The sequence below is a fragment of the Thermobia domestica genome, chromosome 9 (genome assembly GCF_964235325.1).
Source record: "Thermobia domestica chromosome 9, izTheDome1.hap1.1, whole genome shotgun sequence".
Taxonomy (NCBI): domain Eukaryota; kingdom Metazoa; phylum Arthropoda; class Insecta; order Zygentoma; family Lepismatidae; genus Thermobia; species Thermobia domestica.
In genome coordinates, this window is record NC_137462.1 from 31,937,679 (window position 1) to 31,955,205 (window position 17,527).

At 36.0% G+C, this 17,527-nt stretch overlaps 1 protein-coding gene across 1 annotated transcript in view; it reads right to left on the bottom strand.

Annotated features, from left to right (window-relative positions):
• The window catches only part of LOC145694528 (superoxide dismutase [Cu-Zn]-like), a 78,295-nt gene that overhangs the window by 17,757 nt on the left and 43,011 nt on the right, over positions 1–17,527 (bottom strand). Inside the window, exons 2-3 of the mRNA XM_081770843.1 lie at positions 8,923–8,993; positions 4,612–4,812 (exon numbers count right to left, since the gene is read on the bottom strand). Of these exons, the coding sequence (XP_081626969.1) occupies positions 4,612–4,812; positions 8,923–8,985 (264 nt within the window). The 5' untranslated portion in view covers positions 8,986–8,993. The remainder of the gene's footprint in view (positions 1–4,611; positions 4,813–8,922; positions 8,994–17,527) is intronic.

A 17,527-nucleotide genomic window follows, 5' to 3' on the forward strand; every position in this document is an offset into this window, starting at 1 on the left:
GCCACCAAGACCAATCAGACAAGCATTTCTTCAAACTCAATAGACGCGAAAAATCCAGACATAAAATTCTTGTTTAATGTAGTGTTTCTGGGAACAACGACGCACGAATTTCAGATTTATCGGCAAGTAACATTGCTTATTTGAAATACTATCCCTTAACGACCCGTGACAACGGAAGGAATTTTTCGATGTACAGTAATGTTTTAACCGACAAATGCAGGTTTTTGCAAGAAAACACCAGAAATTACACAGTTGTGTATTGTAACATAATTGCATCATAGTTATACACGAAGTATATGTATTTCAAGTAATACAACTTTTTTCTCTAAAGCTAATAAAATTTCTCATTTATCTTTAGCTTTTGATTGATGCATATTTACAATTTTTAGTGCATATCTGCATATTTTCAGTGCATATTTTCGTGATTTTTAGCGCATATTTGCATGCATATTTTGCCGTTTTTTAGTGCATATCGATCCGAAGTCTACTTATTACATGTTTTTTCGGATCCATAACTTTACCTAATCGCAAAATACATAATTACATAGAGGGTGTAACGGGACTTTTGGATCATCCTATATAATATCTGTGCTAATTATGGAACGAAAGAAAAATATTTGAAAGTTAAATTTCTCATATTTGTAACATTGGCTCGTGGTGAAACAAGCCTAGTTTTCAAAATGGCGGCTACGCAACAGAAAGTATTCTGTGTTTTGACATATGAGAAGTGTTTTCTGTTGTTACAGTATAACATACATTCCGCAGACAGTTTGCAACTGCGCCGCCATGTCACCAAAGCACTTTGAGATAGTATCGAAAGTTTAAGGATACTGAATCCTGTGTAAAGATAAAAAGGATAGGACATACAAGTGTTTCTGATGAAACAGTGGAGCAAACAAGCTTACAGTAAAGATGTCTATTGTGTAACGATAGAAAGGCACATGGAACATTTGTATTAGTATGACTAAAACTTAGACAATTTCCGTATAATTTTATATTTTCATGTATCATTTGGTGTGTGTTATACTTAAAAAAACAAAAAAAAAAAAAAAAGCCTCTTCAATGTCATTTTTAATTGGTTAGCTTAAAGCTTAGAAACAGCTCAGAGGAAAGAAAAAAAAGAAGTTTCTGATAAAAAACAAAACGAATTTCATCCATTATCATCTATTCGAAATCAATTATGTATTTCCAATCTTTTAAAAGGGTGGAGCTCTTAATCACTAATGAACACGGCTTTCAGATATACGTATAAAATATACCAGTTTGTTGTTTTTTAATTCTAATTTCGTGTCAGTACACACCCCGCCCTTTTGAAATAGGAAAAGGAATTAAATTTTACTTCACAATAACGCTTTTACGTAGGCTAGACGGAGGAAAAATAAAACTTTCTCTGCAAAAGAATAGGAAATATTTGGTAGCAGACACTATACGGAAAAAGAAGTTAAATACAGTATATTCATACTTCATTTTAGATTTTAAGAAAAGATGAGTAAAATTGCCCTTTTTTTCGTTTAATAATGGTAATTTGTCTATTTCTGCTTTGACTTTCTGCTATTACGAAATATATATTCTCGAAAATGAAATGAAATTTTACGTCCCATTGTTATGCCGGCTAGGCTGAAGGAGATGATGATGATGAGAAATGAATGAAATGGTGGAATGAAAAAGTAGGAAGAAACGGGAGAACCCCGAGAAAATCCACGCACACGGTATTTGTCCACCACAAAGCTCACTTGGTGGGAGCTGGGATCGAACCAAGGACTCCATGTGCCAGAGGTGAACGCTCTACCACTGGGCCATCGCGGTCCCCATAACTAACTAACTAATCTATGCCTATGGAACCCGGAGGTTCAATGCCGCGTTCACGAAAGCTCTCCACTGACTTCTATCTTTAGCTAACTGCATCCAGTTTCTACTTTGTATTCCAATCTCTGCGAGATCCATCTTAATATTGTCCTCCCATTTGCGCCTAGGTTTTCCTAATGGTCGTTTTCCGAATGGTATTTCATTCGGATTTTGTAGCCAGCGTAATTTTGCCTGTTTTCTCTTCTCTGCTAGTTTAATGCATTCCTGGTAGAACCATGGTTTGTTCCTACGTATTTCCGCATGTCCCAACTTTTCTTTTGCTTAAATTTTAATGCTATCTCTAATTTCAATCCAGGTATCCGCAAATCCTAGTGCACTCCGAATCTTCTAAAGCCGAAAATCTATTCGAAACTTCAATCTGGTATCCCTCTCTTACCTGGCTCTCTTCTAATTTCTTTAAATTGAATCTTTCCGTTATCGGACATTGAATATTACCTCTATTGAACGATAATATCTCTCGTATTATCGCTGCTACCAGGTAGTGATCAGTGTCACAATGGTCCCCATATTATATATATATATATATATATATATATATATATATATATATATATATATATATATATATATATATATATATATATTCTCGAATTGTATATACACAGGATGTCCATAAAGTCTGTTGCCATCTCTATAATTCTAAAACGTTTGAGATTTGCGAAACAACGCCGAAGATCTAACACGCTACACACTAAAAAGCTGACAAAATAATGAATACCATTCCACACCTAGCAAACAAGCAAGCTACAATGTGGAACACCACTTTCACAGTCACAGGGAGTTTACCGTATTTTAGAACATTTTAATTTTCTTGAAACGGGGTAAAGGATGAGGTTAGAACGTACAGGAAAAAAAATAGTCAAAACCATTTTAATTGCTATATCACCATTTCCACTCTTCGCCGGCACTCCCGCGCTTCGTTAACGCAAGAGTTCTTTTCGCCGTTCGGACACAGGTAAAGAGCGACCCCGGTATTACTGTACATTACTTCGTGTAAGAAGACTTTTTCAGTGAGGTTACTACGCGATCCTTATTACCATTTGTAATTCTTGAGTTGGCTCCGCTGGTTCCTCTTAAGAGAGATCCTGGGGTCATTTTGCTTTTGCTCGAAATATTATTGGTCAATACTAATTGAAGACGTGTTAAATAATTTTCACACAGTTTCAGCTGATCCTGAAATGTAAGGGTGGCAACGGGGTTTTGTACACCCTGACTTAGAACTATCAGTGTCGAATCTTGTACCACACAGAAGCGAATCTAGCCGAGGCCGGGAGACCTAGCCCCCCTGTATTTTTGAGTGACAACAATAATTTAAGCTATTATTTATATTATTTTTAAAAGTTTGTAGTGAATTCATGATATACTTATCATAGTCTTGGTTCTGGCTACCCCCCCCCCGTTTTATCTTCTAGATCCCCCCTGGTACCACATTACTATTTCTTTCCTTAAGCTCTCTTGCTATTTAAAATTTATTCGGGCTTTCCACAGCCAGATTTGAGCTAACTAATTGTCACTAAGCCTCTTAACTTCATTCATTGTGTGGAAATAATAATAATAATAATAATAATAATAATAATAATAATAATAATAATAATAATAATAATAATAATAATAATACAGTAAAACCTGCCTTCAACGGACCGTTTATTAAACGGAAAACTGTCTTAAACGGAAATGTTCCACGGTCCCACGACTTTTGGAGTGCAAAACGTATAAAAGTCCCTTCACTAAGCGGAAACTGTGTTATGCGGACAACGGAAAGAAAAATAAACCTTTAACGGAAAAATTCTGCGTTCCGAACTACAGCGTTTAGAAAATGTTTAGACGTTCTGTGAGAGGTCATCGTTGGCATCTTGATACATGCGATAAAGTCTTCGTTCTTTTGTTAAATCTTTCTGGACAGTGTTGACTTTCTTCAACCACTACTCATATTCACCGCCCCCCCCCCACACACAATTTGTCCTTAATCCCCCTACCTTAATCAAGACTCATACGGAAAGTCGGAAAGGAGAAGGCGAGGTGGAAGAAGAGGAATACGGTACCGAGTTCGAAAGAGAGTGTGGAATAGGGAGGTATCAAGATGCCCTCACAAATTTAAAACAACTGCAATAATTTGCCTTACGGAAAAATTATTCTGATTTACTTAGTGTAATTTCTCAGGCTAAAGCAGGGGCGGATCCAGGGGGCGATTGCCCCCCAGAAGAGGAAACTTTATATATATATATATATATATATATATATATATATATATATATATAACCCATCCCAAAGTTTGGAGCCCTTAAAAGTAGCAGTATGACAACCCACCGCCCCCCCCAGAAGTCAGTCCTGGATCCGCCCCTGGACTAAAGTGTGTGCGGAAAGTTGAGCAGCCAAGCAGCAATATATACAGAAAACTCTGCTTGACTATTGGAAAAAATAAAGAAAACGTGTGCAAAGCGTACTTTGTATTCACTTTACATTTTACTGTGTATTCGCAAAAGAAAGAAGTACTCTAATTGAACAAAGTACGTACAGCAACATATTTTCTCAGTATTTCTGTTATGAACATGCATTTTTTAAAGGCAAGGTCTACCTCCATTAAGCGGAAACCTGACTTTAACGGAAATTTTTACAAGTCCCGCTCGATTCCGCTAAAGACAGGTTTCACTGTAATGTATTACCAAGACACTCTTAAAGAAGTTTTGTTCAATAGTTATCTTATATGAAAGCCAACGAGTACTGTATTCTATGAAGATTACTTACATTGTCAGGATTAAAATGGCCGCCGGTGCTGGTGCAATCATCTTTGCTGACATCTCCTTTCGCATGGATGTGGAACCCGTGCGGTCCAGTGGTCAAGCCATTGATAGTTCCTGATACCAGAACAGGTCCATCGTCATCTTGGGCAAACTCAATAGTGCCAGATACCGTTCGCCCTCGGAGGACTGCAATTGCTCGACGTTGCTGAAATATAAGAATAGTACATTACTATACTTCAGTGGTTCCCAACCCATTTTTTGACCGATGACACATTTTACTGAGACATTGTGGCACACTTACTTGATTTTTATTAATGCCAATATATGTTAAAGTAGTGCAATTTCAGATCTAAGCACGAAACAGAAATTTCTTTACAGTAGAGACTCCATTTAGACGACCCGTTCGGGAGAGTAATACTCCCGGAAGTACGTTTTTCCGCGCGCTACTCTAGCCAGCTGTTTTACGCGCTATCCTAACCAGTTGTTTTAAGTTGGTCACAAAATTTATATCATGAAGTACAAGGGGAACAAAACGAGACCTATATCATGGAGTACAAGGGCATAAGTACTACAACTACTTATCTACACAAAAATAAATAAATCACTCTTTTAAGTATTATTTTCATATTTTAATTTAATAAGTGTTATAAAAATGTTAAAAAAAACTTTCCTCGAGCCGGGTTTGAACTCGCGCCAAAAGAGACTTTTATTACTAGCATATAGCACTCGGCCACGAAGGCCAACAGCAGCAAGCGTTTGATTTCTGCTATTTTAATGCAACGTGGCAAGAAGTGGATAACGCCAACCAATCAGAACTGTGTTTCTCGTTTCTACTTCCGGGAGCTTTACTCTCCCGAGCTAGTCCTCCATTTAATACCGACCATTGTTGCTAGCACTTTAGGCGTTGATTGGAATAGTCTGTCTTTTAACTAGTTATTAGTACTTCATTATTTTTAAATTCTAAAATTGCAAACCTACTAATGTTTTGCGACACACCGCACCGGTTGGGAACCAATGCTATACCTAATCAATTCCTTTATTCAAACAAGGAAATCTAACTTTTGAATTCATTAGAAAAGTGGAAAAGGGCAACATCATAGGAATCCGAATTGCAAATCATACATTAATGTGTGGAAGTTACAATGAAATGTTTCTCCCAGACATATATTGACTTAGGATATTGTTTTCGATTACAAAACTTGCCTTAAAATGGTTTAACAAAACACTGGCATGACAAATTCGTGAGCGTGAAGGTGCATCGGTCTACGAAACTATTGACTAAAAAAATAAGGACCATCTCGGGAGAGTAATGCTCTCGGAAGTAGGAACGAAATACAGGGTTCTGATTGGTTGGCGTAAATGAAACACTTACTGCTGTCAGCCCTCGTGGCCGAGCGTGCTAACGCTACGTGCTAGTAACAAAAATCGCTTTTGGCGTGGGTTTTAACCCGGCCCAAGGAAAGTTTTTTTAATAATTTTCATAAGACATGTTTTTTAATAAAATAAGGTTAAAACAATACTCTAAAAAGTGATTTACTTATTTTTGTGCAGATAAGAAGAAGTAGTAGATGTAGTAGTAGTAGTATTAGTAGTAGGAACGGGTTAGAAGCCCCGCAGGGCTCATTTTGTTCCACCTTGACTTCCATGATACAAATTTTGTGACCAACTTAAAACAGCTGGCTAGGATAGCGCGTAAAACAGCTGGCTAGAGTAGCGCGCGAAAAAATCCGGGAGTATTACTCTACCGAGCGGGTCGTAAAAAATATACAAATGTTTGTATAAACTTTCATACTTCAACTGATTAAAAAGAATAATAATAAGTTAACTAACAAATATCTCGAGCAAAGATAGTAATACAAGAATAATGTAGGTCTATGTTATTGAGGGAGGATGAGAGAGACTAAGTATTGAGGAGCTTTGCTCTCAGTTTTTATTCAATTTTTACTATTTACATTTCAATATTTTTGACAATTTTGTTATTTGTTACAATTTTAATATACTGTTATTCAATTTCAATATGTTCATGCGGCGCTTATCCTTCCTTATTACATTAACAGTGTGAAAAACAATTATAATAAAACAGGCTAATTCGGCCATTTTGGCACGAGCCATCTTAATACATAATCTTATTTCAAACAATTTTCCTTTAAAACAACATTAGTGGAACAGTCTATAGGGCTCTAAGGCCGGGACTTCCTTTATATAAATCTCCCGTAAGAAAGATAACTGGAACTCTTCAGGTCGTTCTATAATCTTTCAACTTCGTGAAATAAAAGCAAAATTTGCAATCTAATTTACCTAGGGCATTCAAAATTGCTGAAACAGATAGGCATTTCTGCTGTAACGACGGACCACACGAAAGTCGGAAAAAAGTACCAAAATGTACTAAATTAGGTTACATTAGATTAGGTTAGATCACTGCATTCTTGAAGTACCTTTCGTAGCAGCATTTTGCCACTTACATTGAATGCCACGTACCTTTTCTACACACTGAAATAATGTTTCTCTTTTCTGTAGTTTCAATTCGTTTTCATACTTACGACAAACTGTTTGCCTGTTCAGTAGACCGTGTCTTTCACACAGTTTCAACAACTGACGCTCATTATTTTTGAATAATTCGATAAAACCCAAACACGATATCTCACAACCTTGACATATACGCGCCATTTCCACACTGTTTTTCCCGCCATTAAATTATAACAAGTGTACCTCTACGCCAAATAGTCCCTTCCGCCTCCCCATACAGTGCTGCTTACAACATCAAAAACAACCAACAAAACCACCTTCTTAACTTCAACTATTCCCCCTCATCTGACTTTCACTCACTCTTCCTCACCAATCAAAATTCCAATTAACTCGATAAATCTAAAATTGGTACGGCGATACAGCAGTTAACACCCCAAAATATACTAGTGCCTTCTGCTGAATTTCTATGCCACCCAAATCACAACTTGCTCGCTACGTTCCGGGACGGTCACGGAATCGAGATCTGCGTCCTGAAAATATTTTTGGGACGCTTAAATGTCCCGGATTTCAGCGAAGAAGAAAGAAAGGCAATATTATAGTTAGCTTTTTTCACAGGATTAGGTATATAGTTATTCTCTTCAACTTCCGAGTATGACAATTCAAAAGTTGAAAAATAAAAGAATAAAAACTTGAGTACATGAATTTAATTAGGTTTGCGATTTAACTACTTTGACATTGAAGGAAGCATTCGTCACATTGAGCCAGGAACAAAAGGTTTTATTGCTCAATCTTATTGTTGTCTTTATATTAGTATTCTGTTTAAATCTGCATCTTACTTCTAAAATATTTTGCCATCTTGCCAATGAATTAACCGTTCTAATAAAAGGATACAACACGAACAGACAAAACGTGTGAAAGGAAACATCATACCTTGGATGAGCTAAAACAGACCCTGAAAGTCACGAAACATAACAGATCCTAAGAAATTAAAAGAAACAAATGCTTACCAAGGAGGAGGGGGTAAATTATCTGCTTACGTTTGCTTAACCCCTTCAGTGCGTAACTTTCAGATGCTAACCGCTGTAAAAAAAAGTGTAGTTTTTTTTTTTTTTTTTTTTTTTTTTTTTTTTTTTTTTTAGAACATTGGAATTTGTTACCGTTTAATGACTTTTGAACCTCTCAAGCAATCACAATGAAATTTTCAGCATTATGATCTTTGTTGCTTCTAATTAGCTACTATAACTTGTCATTGTCGTATTTATGGTTATCATCATCATCATCATCATCATATGGTTAGGTTACACAAAATTTGGGAATGCCTCAACAGATCAAGCCCAATTTTTCTGTGTCGTCTCTTGGGCTTCCTAGGTGAGCGCAAACTCGCTAAATATTGTCGGGAATAACATTACTCATACTATGGACAAGTATATTCGCCATACGCAATACAAAATATCCAAAGCAAAACGAAAGCGTATATATACGCCATCCGCACAGCAGGTGCGTTTTGAAGACCCGCCACCCACACTGAAGGGGTTAACTAGAGAGGAGAAGGTCAACTAAAATGACTAAAAATGTGATTACGAAATACTTGAACAACTCTTATCTGATGGAAGAAAGTAAATTAGTATATAGCACTTCTTTTCACTTTAAGCATTTCAAAGATTCTCGTAATTTAGTAGCGTCCCGGATAAAATTAAAGTGATTTCATTTTTGCATCAGTCCATTTTCGTCATCATCGAACAGGAATCCGTCTCCCTTGGTACAATACCACGTTACTTACCATTCCATCACCATGCTTCTTAGGGCAAACTCTTATCTAGTTACTTGCCTCGTCTATACCTTTACCTACCTCCGCCACTGCAAGAGCAAGCATTGATGTCAGACAGAGCAGAATAAGTCCCTTCGATGCCATGATTTTATCTGAAATAAAAAAAAAGGAAAGGCAAAATTACTGATATTCTGTAATCAGGTATTACTACTAAACAATTACAGTGATCTACACTCATTCACGACGCCAGAGTTTCTTTCTTGGGGTTGCGGAATGGCCGAGTCGTGTTTGACGGGCAGCTATCAAAAAACAATAGTTTTGTATTATTTGACTTACATTAGAATACACCATGTCTGGGAGAGAGGGCAGACGATGCCACCAGGGGGAGAGGCAAATGCCCCCTTGCCCCCTCTAGCTTCGTCACTGCCTAGGCTGCATGCCATAATTCTACTTTCTCCTCCGATACAACAGTTGGGGAGATAATGATACAAAAGGATTACATAATCTATCAGTTGATTATCTACCTGAACTTTTAGTTCAATACGTAAAGACTTTTGGTGATTTAGTGCAGAAGTCTCCAAAATTCGGCCCGCGAATACCACTTGTATAGTTCAACTACCGCCGCTCCCCACAAGATCGCGCTGGCGCTACAGTATGTTGGTATTATGAGCTAACTAGGTGTTGGTCCTTGGGATTTCGGTCAGTGTGGCCCTTAGACTAAAAAGTTTCGAGACCCTTAATTTAGTATATTAGCTGATGACTTACCAAGATTTCTAAACGTTAGGTACGATACGTAAATTTACGTTCTGTTAGCTTAACTAATGGAATTACGAAATCAGTAAAATATTGAATCTTGATCATAGGGTACCAACTAAAAGGTCAGTAAATACTAGGTCGCCAACTAATACGATACCAGCAAAAAGGGTCCTGATCGATAGTTGAAGAGACTAAATTTTTCGTTACGACAAATAAAATAATAATAATAATAAAATAAAAACGAAACAATATACCATTCTACCATTTCCGGTTTGCATAGAGCAGTGTTTCTCAAAGTGTGGGTCCCGACCCATTGGCGGGTCGCGAGAGTTTTCTTTTTTAATTATGAAAATTTTATTTTGGTGCAGAAACTGATGTTGTGAAGTACTACTGAAGAAATGAAAATTGGAAGCGTTTGTTAATGAAGTGAAGAGTATGTGATAACTCAGAGCCCTGCCCTGTTGTACAGTCCGTAGAGATGCTAGTAGGGATGCGCACGAGACGAGTCGAGACAGGATTTTCCTGACAAAATTCGAGTCGAGACACGGCTCTTCCAATAGAAAAATATACATTTTTCGAGTCGAGACATCACTTTTACAGCACATTTTCGAGACAAGACAGCCACAAATCTTGTCTCGTGCGCATCCCTAGATGATAGGTTACGATGGAAAGAGAATGAGTGAGGCAAAATCTGTCACGGGGTAGGGCATTGAGTCGGGAGTAGTGTTAGCTCTGTGTTACCTTTCTATGAAAATACTTAAACTCTCTTTGTGTATGCGTACAATTTCATATGATACAGTTATTGGGAAAGAACCTTAATGTGTATTTGGATAAAAGTAGGTGGGCCACAAAATACTTTTTATTATTTAGTGTGGGTCGCAACAACAAGAAGTTTCAGAACCACTGGCATAGAATAAGAAGTGTGGTGATGAAACTTATTCTAGGAACATTCAATCCACATCAAAAGTCATTTCTCCTTATCTCTTATTGTCTTTGGTCTATGAAGATAAATCCTGAAACCGGAAGTAGTATTACATTTCTACCACTTCCGGTTTTAGTAGAGAGATGTACAGGTGGACATGATATCTTTTCTTTAGACGCTGAATCGATTCTAAAATGTCCTTGACGCTATTTATTACTGATTTTGTTCTATGGCGATCAACGTTGAAACCGGAAAGGGTTTATTTCTACCACTTCCGGTTTGAATAGAGGGTTAAGAAAAGGAAATGGAAACTATTGTTTGGACAGCAAATTGATTACAAGAAACCGCTTTTCGCTATCTTTTTACCGTTTTTGATGGAGATCAGTATTGTAGCTGGAAGTAACGTTAGTCTAGCATTTCCGGTTTCAGTAAAGAGATGCGGTCAAAGATGGTATCTTTTTTTTTTTTTTTAGATGCTGAATCGATTACACAAAATCACTTGTCGCTGATACCGATTTTGTTCTATGGTAATCAACGTAGAAACAGTGATGAACAGTGACACTTCCGAAATTCTGGTATTTATGAGGAAATAGTGAGTTTCGCATAATAAGCGGACAATGTTCGAGATGAATAGCATCATTATTAGTCTCATATATCATATCTTCTTGTTCCTCTATCAACATATTAAACCAAGATGTTATGGTGAGACGATTTCTTTTCCTTTCCGCGCATCATGTTATACAACTTTCACTTACGTTAATCATAGAGTTTCGAAGATATTTTACATACCTTGATCTCCCATGTAAATATATGCAATATAATTGCCGTTCCTGTCACATATTACTGATATTTTGTCGACCTGACTGACCTATTTCCCGACATATAATTATAAAGATAAAAAGAAAGAAAGAAAAAAAAAAGAGCTCACGAATCTCTAATAATGCTTGTACTCATTTACATGTGTGTATGAACTTCCAAGCTTTACGTGTTTGGAAACTGATATGTCTTTATGAATTTTAGTTCCTCGTACGAGATTACAGAAAGAAAGACAAAGAAAATTATGTTCATATGCTCAGATTATGACGTACATAAAGAGTCGGGATCCAACAACCCTTTCTGAAAATCGGTTTGCATAGGTTTAAGAGCCGATTTATTAATGTTTTAGTAAACGTTTTAACATTGAGCTAAAATAACCATTATGCAAAAAAAAAAAAAAAAAAAAAAGTGTAAAAAGATAGTAGCAGCCTCACATGTATACCACGCGGACGAGTTTGGTTTGTATTGCGTAATATTTTCTTAAGAGCCTGACATACTAAAAATAATACACAATTTATCATTTTTCTTTTGCTTGTTTTTCATAAGTGAAAGGAGATAATGAAATTCAACTTATCACGATCATCAGGGCCCGGATCTTGTTGACAAGTCAACCATTTTCTGTTACGCATAGGACAAGGGAAGTTCAAAGAAAAACGCCATCCATCAACTCTAGCTTCTAAAACTATATTTTTTAAGGGTCAACTTTCGGTCACTTTTTCCGTTTTGAAGTTTTAGGTCATTTTTGAATATTTTAAGGTAACTGTTAGGTCACTTATGGTCTTTTTATTCTTTTTCTTCTGCATAAGGAAATCTTAAAATGAACACTGCAGGGGCGGATCCAGATCTGACTTCTGGGGGGGGGGCGGTGGGTTGTCATACTGCTACTTTTAAGAGCTCCAAACTTTGGGATGGGTTTTATTTATATATATAAAATAAGAAAGTTTCCTCTTCTGGGGGGGGGCGATTGCTCCGATCGCCCCCCCCCCCGGATCCGCCCCTGGAACACTGTTTACGGATGTGAAAAAGACGAAGTTAAATATCCTCTTTCCTTGCTTCCTGACTATTGGGGTGGAAAAACTGCATTTAGCTAATGAAAACTAAGCTGTAAGTGGTTGACGAAAGGTGGGGGCTGGTAGGTGTCCAAACAGATAGTTTTGGGTTGTTGACCACAAAGGATGTGATCACGTGAATAACTAAAAATGGATTAGAAGGCGTACAAATATTTTAAACGGGGTTTTTATGTATTATTCCCATGTAGTCTACACTTGCGAACTTTAATTGTTTAAGAGTGCTTTCTAGTTTGAACTCGGGAGCGAATTGAAGCTTTCAGTTCGTACAATGCCGTACAATGGACATAAATAATCAATGGACTGCAACTAACTGAAACAAAACTTTTTGAATATAAGTGAGGAACGTTAATTAAAATCCAATAGATATTTAAAAATATCAATGTTTAATGAAATACACGTTTAAAAAACGCAAGTTTTAAGTTCAATTTTTGTGAATTTTAGGGTCATTTTACAGGAATTTTAGTGTCATTTTATAGGTCACTTTTTAGAAAATTTTAGGTCAACAAGATCCGGGCCCTGACGATCATAGATAATATTATTTTATAACAGAAAATATGAACCTGAAGAATATTCATTGTTGCCATCCATAGAAATTACAGTTTTGCCAGAATAACATTTCCCCCAAAATCTAAATTAAAGCAGCGACTAGAGGAACGAACTCAACTGTATTTGATTACATATCATGTTGTTTCGGTATCCTGTGAACTACTTTTTAAATAACAGTATTATGTAATATTATAACAACATGTTAAAACTATTTTGTTCATTACAAATTAAATACAAGTATTATATGTATTTAGATGGAACAAGTTCTACCTTTGATTCTATTGCAACCAGTAGTTGTAGATGTAGAGCCTACTACTTTATGTTTGAGAATTTAATTCGCATAGTTTGGAAGCCTTAGTTTCACAGTGCGAAACGAAACTCTCTAGTTTAAATTCCAACCCACTTGGAACGGAGGAATTGCAGGAAAAAATGCAGACACGTGAGTAGTACATATATTCGAGGAGCCCACAATGTGTTGAGGTGATCGCTACAAGCTTACCAATCATATGATAATTTATCGTCTTATACAATATGCGACAATAAATGAATATACGATAATTTTAAAATGATTTTTTTTTTTTTTTGCAGTTTTTGAATTGCAGATTAGCGTGGATCGAAAAAAAAATCGAAAGTTGTCCAATTAAATAGCACTAGTGTCAAAAGTTGTGTATTGACTAGTACAACATTCGTGAATTTTTTTTCATATTTTTTGTACTTCATCTTCATTCCCGCAAGGGCCTCAAAATTTTGCAATTTTTATGAAAGTTTGAATTTTTTTGAAAATATTGATTTTTTTTTTAAAGCTGCCCAATGAAATCGAACTAGGTATCAAAAGTTGGATAATGACTAGATTGACTACACCATTCATGATTTTTAAAACAATTTGCATCTTCATTTCCCGCAAGGGCCTGAAATTTTGCAGGTTTTATGGTAAATTTTGAAATTCTACTTAAAACATTAAAAAGTTTTAAAATCCGCCAAATCACTCACACTTTCTTAAGAAAGAACTGTGTTCACTACCGTAACACCTATGGTTTTGAAACAATTTTTGTGCTTTATCTTATTACAAACAGAGACCTTAACATTTTGGAATTTATACAGTAAATCTCAAAATTCATTGGAGACTAACAATTTTCAAGAATTGTCAAATAATATCCTATTATATTTAAAGCCTTTCGCACGACTAGCATAATTTCAGATTTAAAAAAAAAATATATATTTTTCCTTCATCTTCATTACCTCCAACAAGTTTTAAAATGCAGTTTCACAGTAATACCTAAAAATACATTGAGCATAATATTAAGATATATTCTGTAAATTGAATAATTTTGCATTGAAATTATTTTTGATATGCACCTCTTTGCTGGTTCCCAGAAACACCCAGAACTCAGCATGAGGAGGTGGCTGCATATAGAAAATGAAATGAAATCTTTGAGTTTTACGTTCCACGATTATTCCAGTTAAGCCAAAGGAGACGGTGAGGATGAAATATTGAATGAAATAATGGAATGAAGAAAGTAGGAAGGAAACGGGATAACCCCACGAACCCCCCCACACGGTGTTTGTCCACCACAAAGTTCACTTTGTGCGAGCTGGGATCGAACCAGGGACCCCAAACATAAGAGATGAACGCTCTACCACTAAACTACCGCGGCCTCCGTTTGGGTATGACATGGCAAGTGGAAAACAGGCGGAAGGACAGATGAATCTTCTGTTACACATTTCTGTAGATCCTCCTCCGACAAATGTCTCGTCATTGGTGACTCGGTTACTTCACGTATCTGCAAGTTGTTTAGGGCAATGTAAGCCTGAGCATTAAAGTGGATTGCTGGAACACTGAACTTGCGTACAGGAAGTGTTTGGTTTGAGCTCTTTACTTTGCGTCAAGGATTTTACGTATAACTAGTTCTCGAATATGCTTTCGATGATCAGCAAGCATAGATATCAACCAGTAAATTCTCCGGCTGATTTGTCCTATCTACAACGAGCTTCAATTTATTTCTTAAGTACCGTGAGAAGGCTATAGTACGATATAAGTCCACAGGAGCATCGTTGATAGTAGGGTTACATTTAATGTAAAACCACATCGGAACATACACTTTCATGATGAATGTAACGAGCTTGAAGTTTGAAGATGGGCCAGTAGTTCTTAGGTACACTCTAAGCACTACGTTAGTAGTAGTGATCCATCTTGCATGGGATAATTTTCCAGGACTTCTTGATGCAAGATTCGGTGAACACTCACTAGCAGAGATTGTTTTGCAAATATCCCATATATATATTTGGTCTGTGCTACGGTTTGGCGTCTTTTTCTTCCATGGCTGGGAAAGTTCCTTCATTCGTTTGAAAATTAACGACTGGTAAATCCTCACAATTGGTAAAACTTTCTCCTATAATTTCCGAGAACTTTTGAGTACCCACTGTTGCGCCATCTAAATGCTGTAGAATATGGCTTAGAATATACCCCAAAAATTAAGGATCTTCCCATACGTATCTTCATCATATGAACTCAATGAAGCCATAAAACAACCGAGCATCGTCTGAGCCATCACGTCTGATTGGCTACTCTCGTTTCCGCCATGATTGTTGGCTCGAAACATGGCGATCTTAGTGGCTCGGAGTGGGCAGAGTAGGTGTGGCGAAGCTGTGACGTATGGCTTCACGATTTTTATTGTATGGGCAGATCCTCTATTTTATAACATCCTTGCTAAAAACTGAAAATTTCAAGCCCTTGCGGGGAATAGAGATGGAAATTATTTTAAAAACCATAAAAGGTATAGTTAATCCAGTCATTATCCAACTTTTGTCACCTAGTTCGATTTCATTAGGCAACTTTAAAAGAAATTTTAAGATTTACAAAAAATCAAAATTTCATAAAAATTGCAAAATTTTGAGGCCCTTGCGAGGAATGTAGATGTACAAAAATTATGAAAAAAAAAATCACGAATGTTGTACTAGTCAATACACAACTTTTGACACCTAGTGCTATTTAATTGGATAACTTTTAATTTTTTCGATCCACCCGATTGTAAATGTGCATTAAATAATTATAAAGCACGCACAATTGAGATTTTTAACAGTCAATATCCGCTAGAATTAATCAATAACGATTTGGCAATTGACAAATGGAAACGTTGTATCAATTCATAAATTCAATTACATTTATGAGGAAGAGGAAATATTGTTTTGAACAGAGTAGTATTAATAAAGATTTTTTAAAAAAATGCTGAGGACATTGACGTAGATTTGGAATTCGACTCCGAACATTACTAGACAAGTTTATTATATATTACTGCTATTATTAGTAAAATTATAGTTGTTTCGAAAATTATCACGTGCATAACGAATACACGATAATTTTTTGTACAACAATAATTTTAAAGGTGAAAATCGATAATTTTGTTTTCTGAAGTTGGCAACTCTGGATCGCTAGTCTTAGTTGCACTAAAAATACGTTCTGTGCGACATCAAAATAACTTTAGTTTCACTATTTCTGCAACTACGCAGTATTTATTATTTTCGTATATATATATATATATATATATATATATATATTAGGGATGGCCAATTCCGGAATTTTTACTTTCCGGAATCCGGAAAGTAAAATCGGAAAATTCCGGAATTCGGAAAAATTCCGGATTTCGGAAAAAATCCGGAATTCGGAAAAAATCCGGAATTCGGAAAAATTCCGGAATTTAGAAAAATTCCGGATTTCGGAAAAATTCCGGAATTCGGAAAAATTCCGGAATTAAGAAAAATTCCGGAATTCGGAAAAATTCCGGAATTCGGAAAAATTCCGGAATTCGGAAAAATTCCGGAATTCGGAAAAATTCCGGAATTCGGAAAAATTCCGGAATTCGGAAAAATTCCGGAATTTAGAAAAAATCCGGAATTCGGAAAAATTCCGGAATTCGGAAAAATTATTTTTTCTTTTTGTAATCCTAAGAATTTTGTTCAAACGCAAACGAACAAATTTCCTTTTTGTAATCCTAAGAATGTATGATGCAAGTTAAGCTGAAACTTACATCCTAAAGTATACACTACTCAATCTTCCCATGGTTAATGAGATGTAGTCCAAAAGTACGATGTACTCCTAATATTTAATATTTGTTTTACTGTGATATTGTCCAGAGGTAAGACATATATCACACTGAGATAAACAACTTGACATAATGAAGATGTTATCATACGTAGTTTTCCAGAAAATCGTGAGAAACTCATTTTTGTGAAGTTAAAATATGCGTCGCTTGTTGCCAGTGGGATGCAATTGATAACTTTTATGCTGGAATAGTCTTATTATTATTATTATTATTATTATTATTATTATTAATCGTTTATGTACTGTAAAAGAAAAATGTGAACCGTTAAGTAGTAGATTTTATCTGTTGTTTTTTGATATTTTCTAACAGTAATAACAAACTGCTTGTAAATACGCAATGATTATCAAGGACAATGGCATATTAATGTAAGGACTACTCTGCAGACTAGCAATAAACAATAACAGATAAACAATAGTTGCAAAAAAAAAAAAAAAAAAAAAAAAGTAACTAACTTGGGCACGTCAGAATGTTCGCGA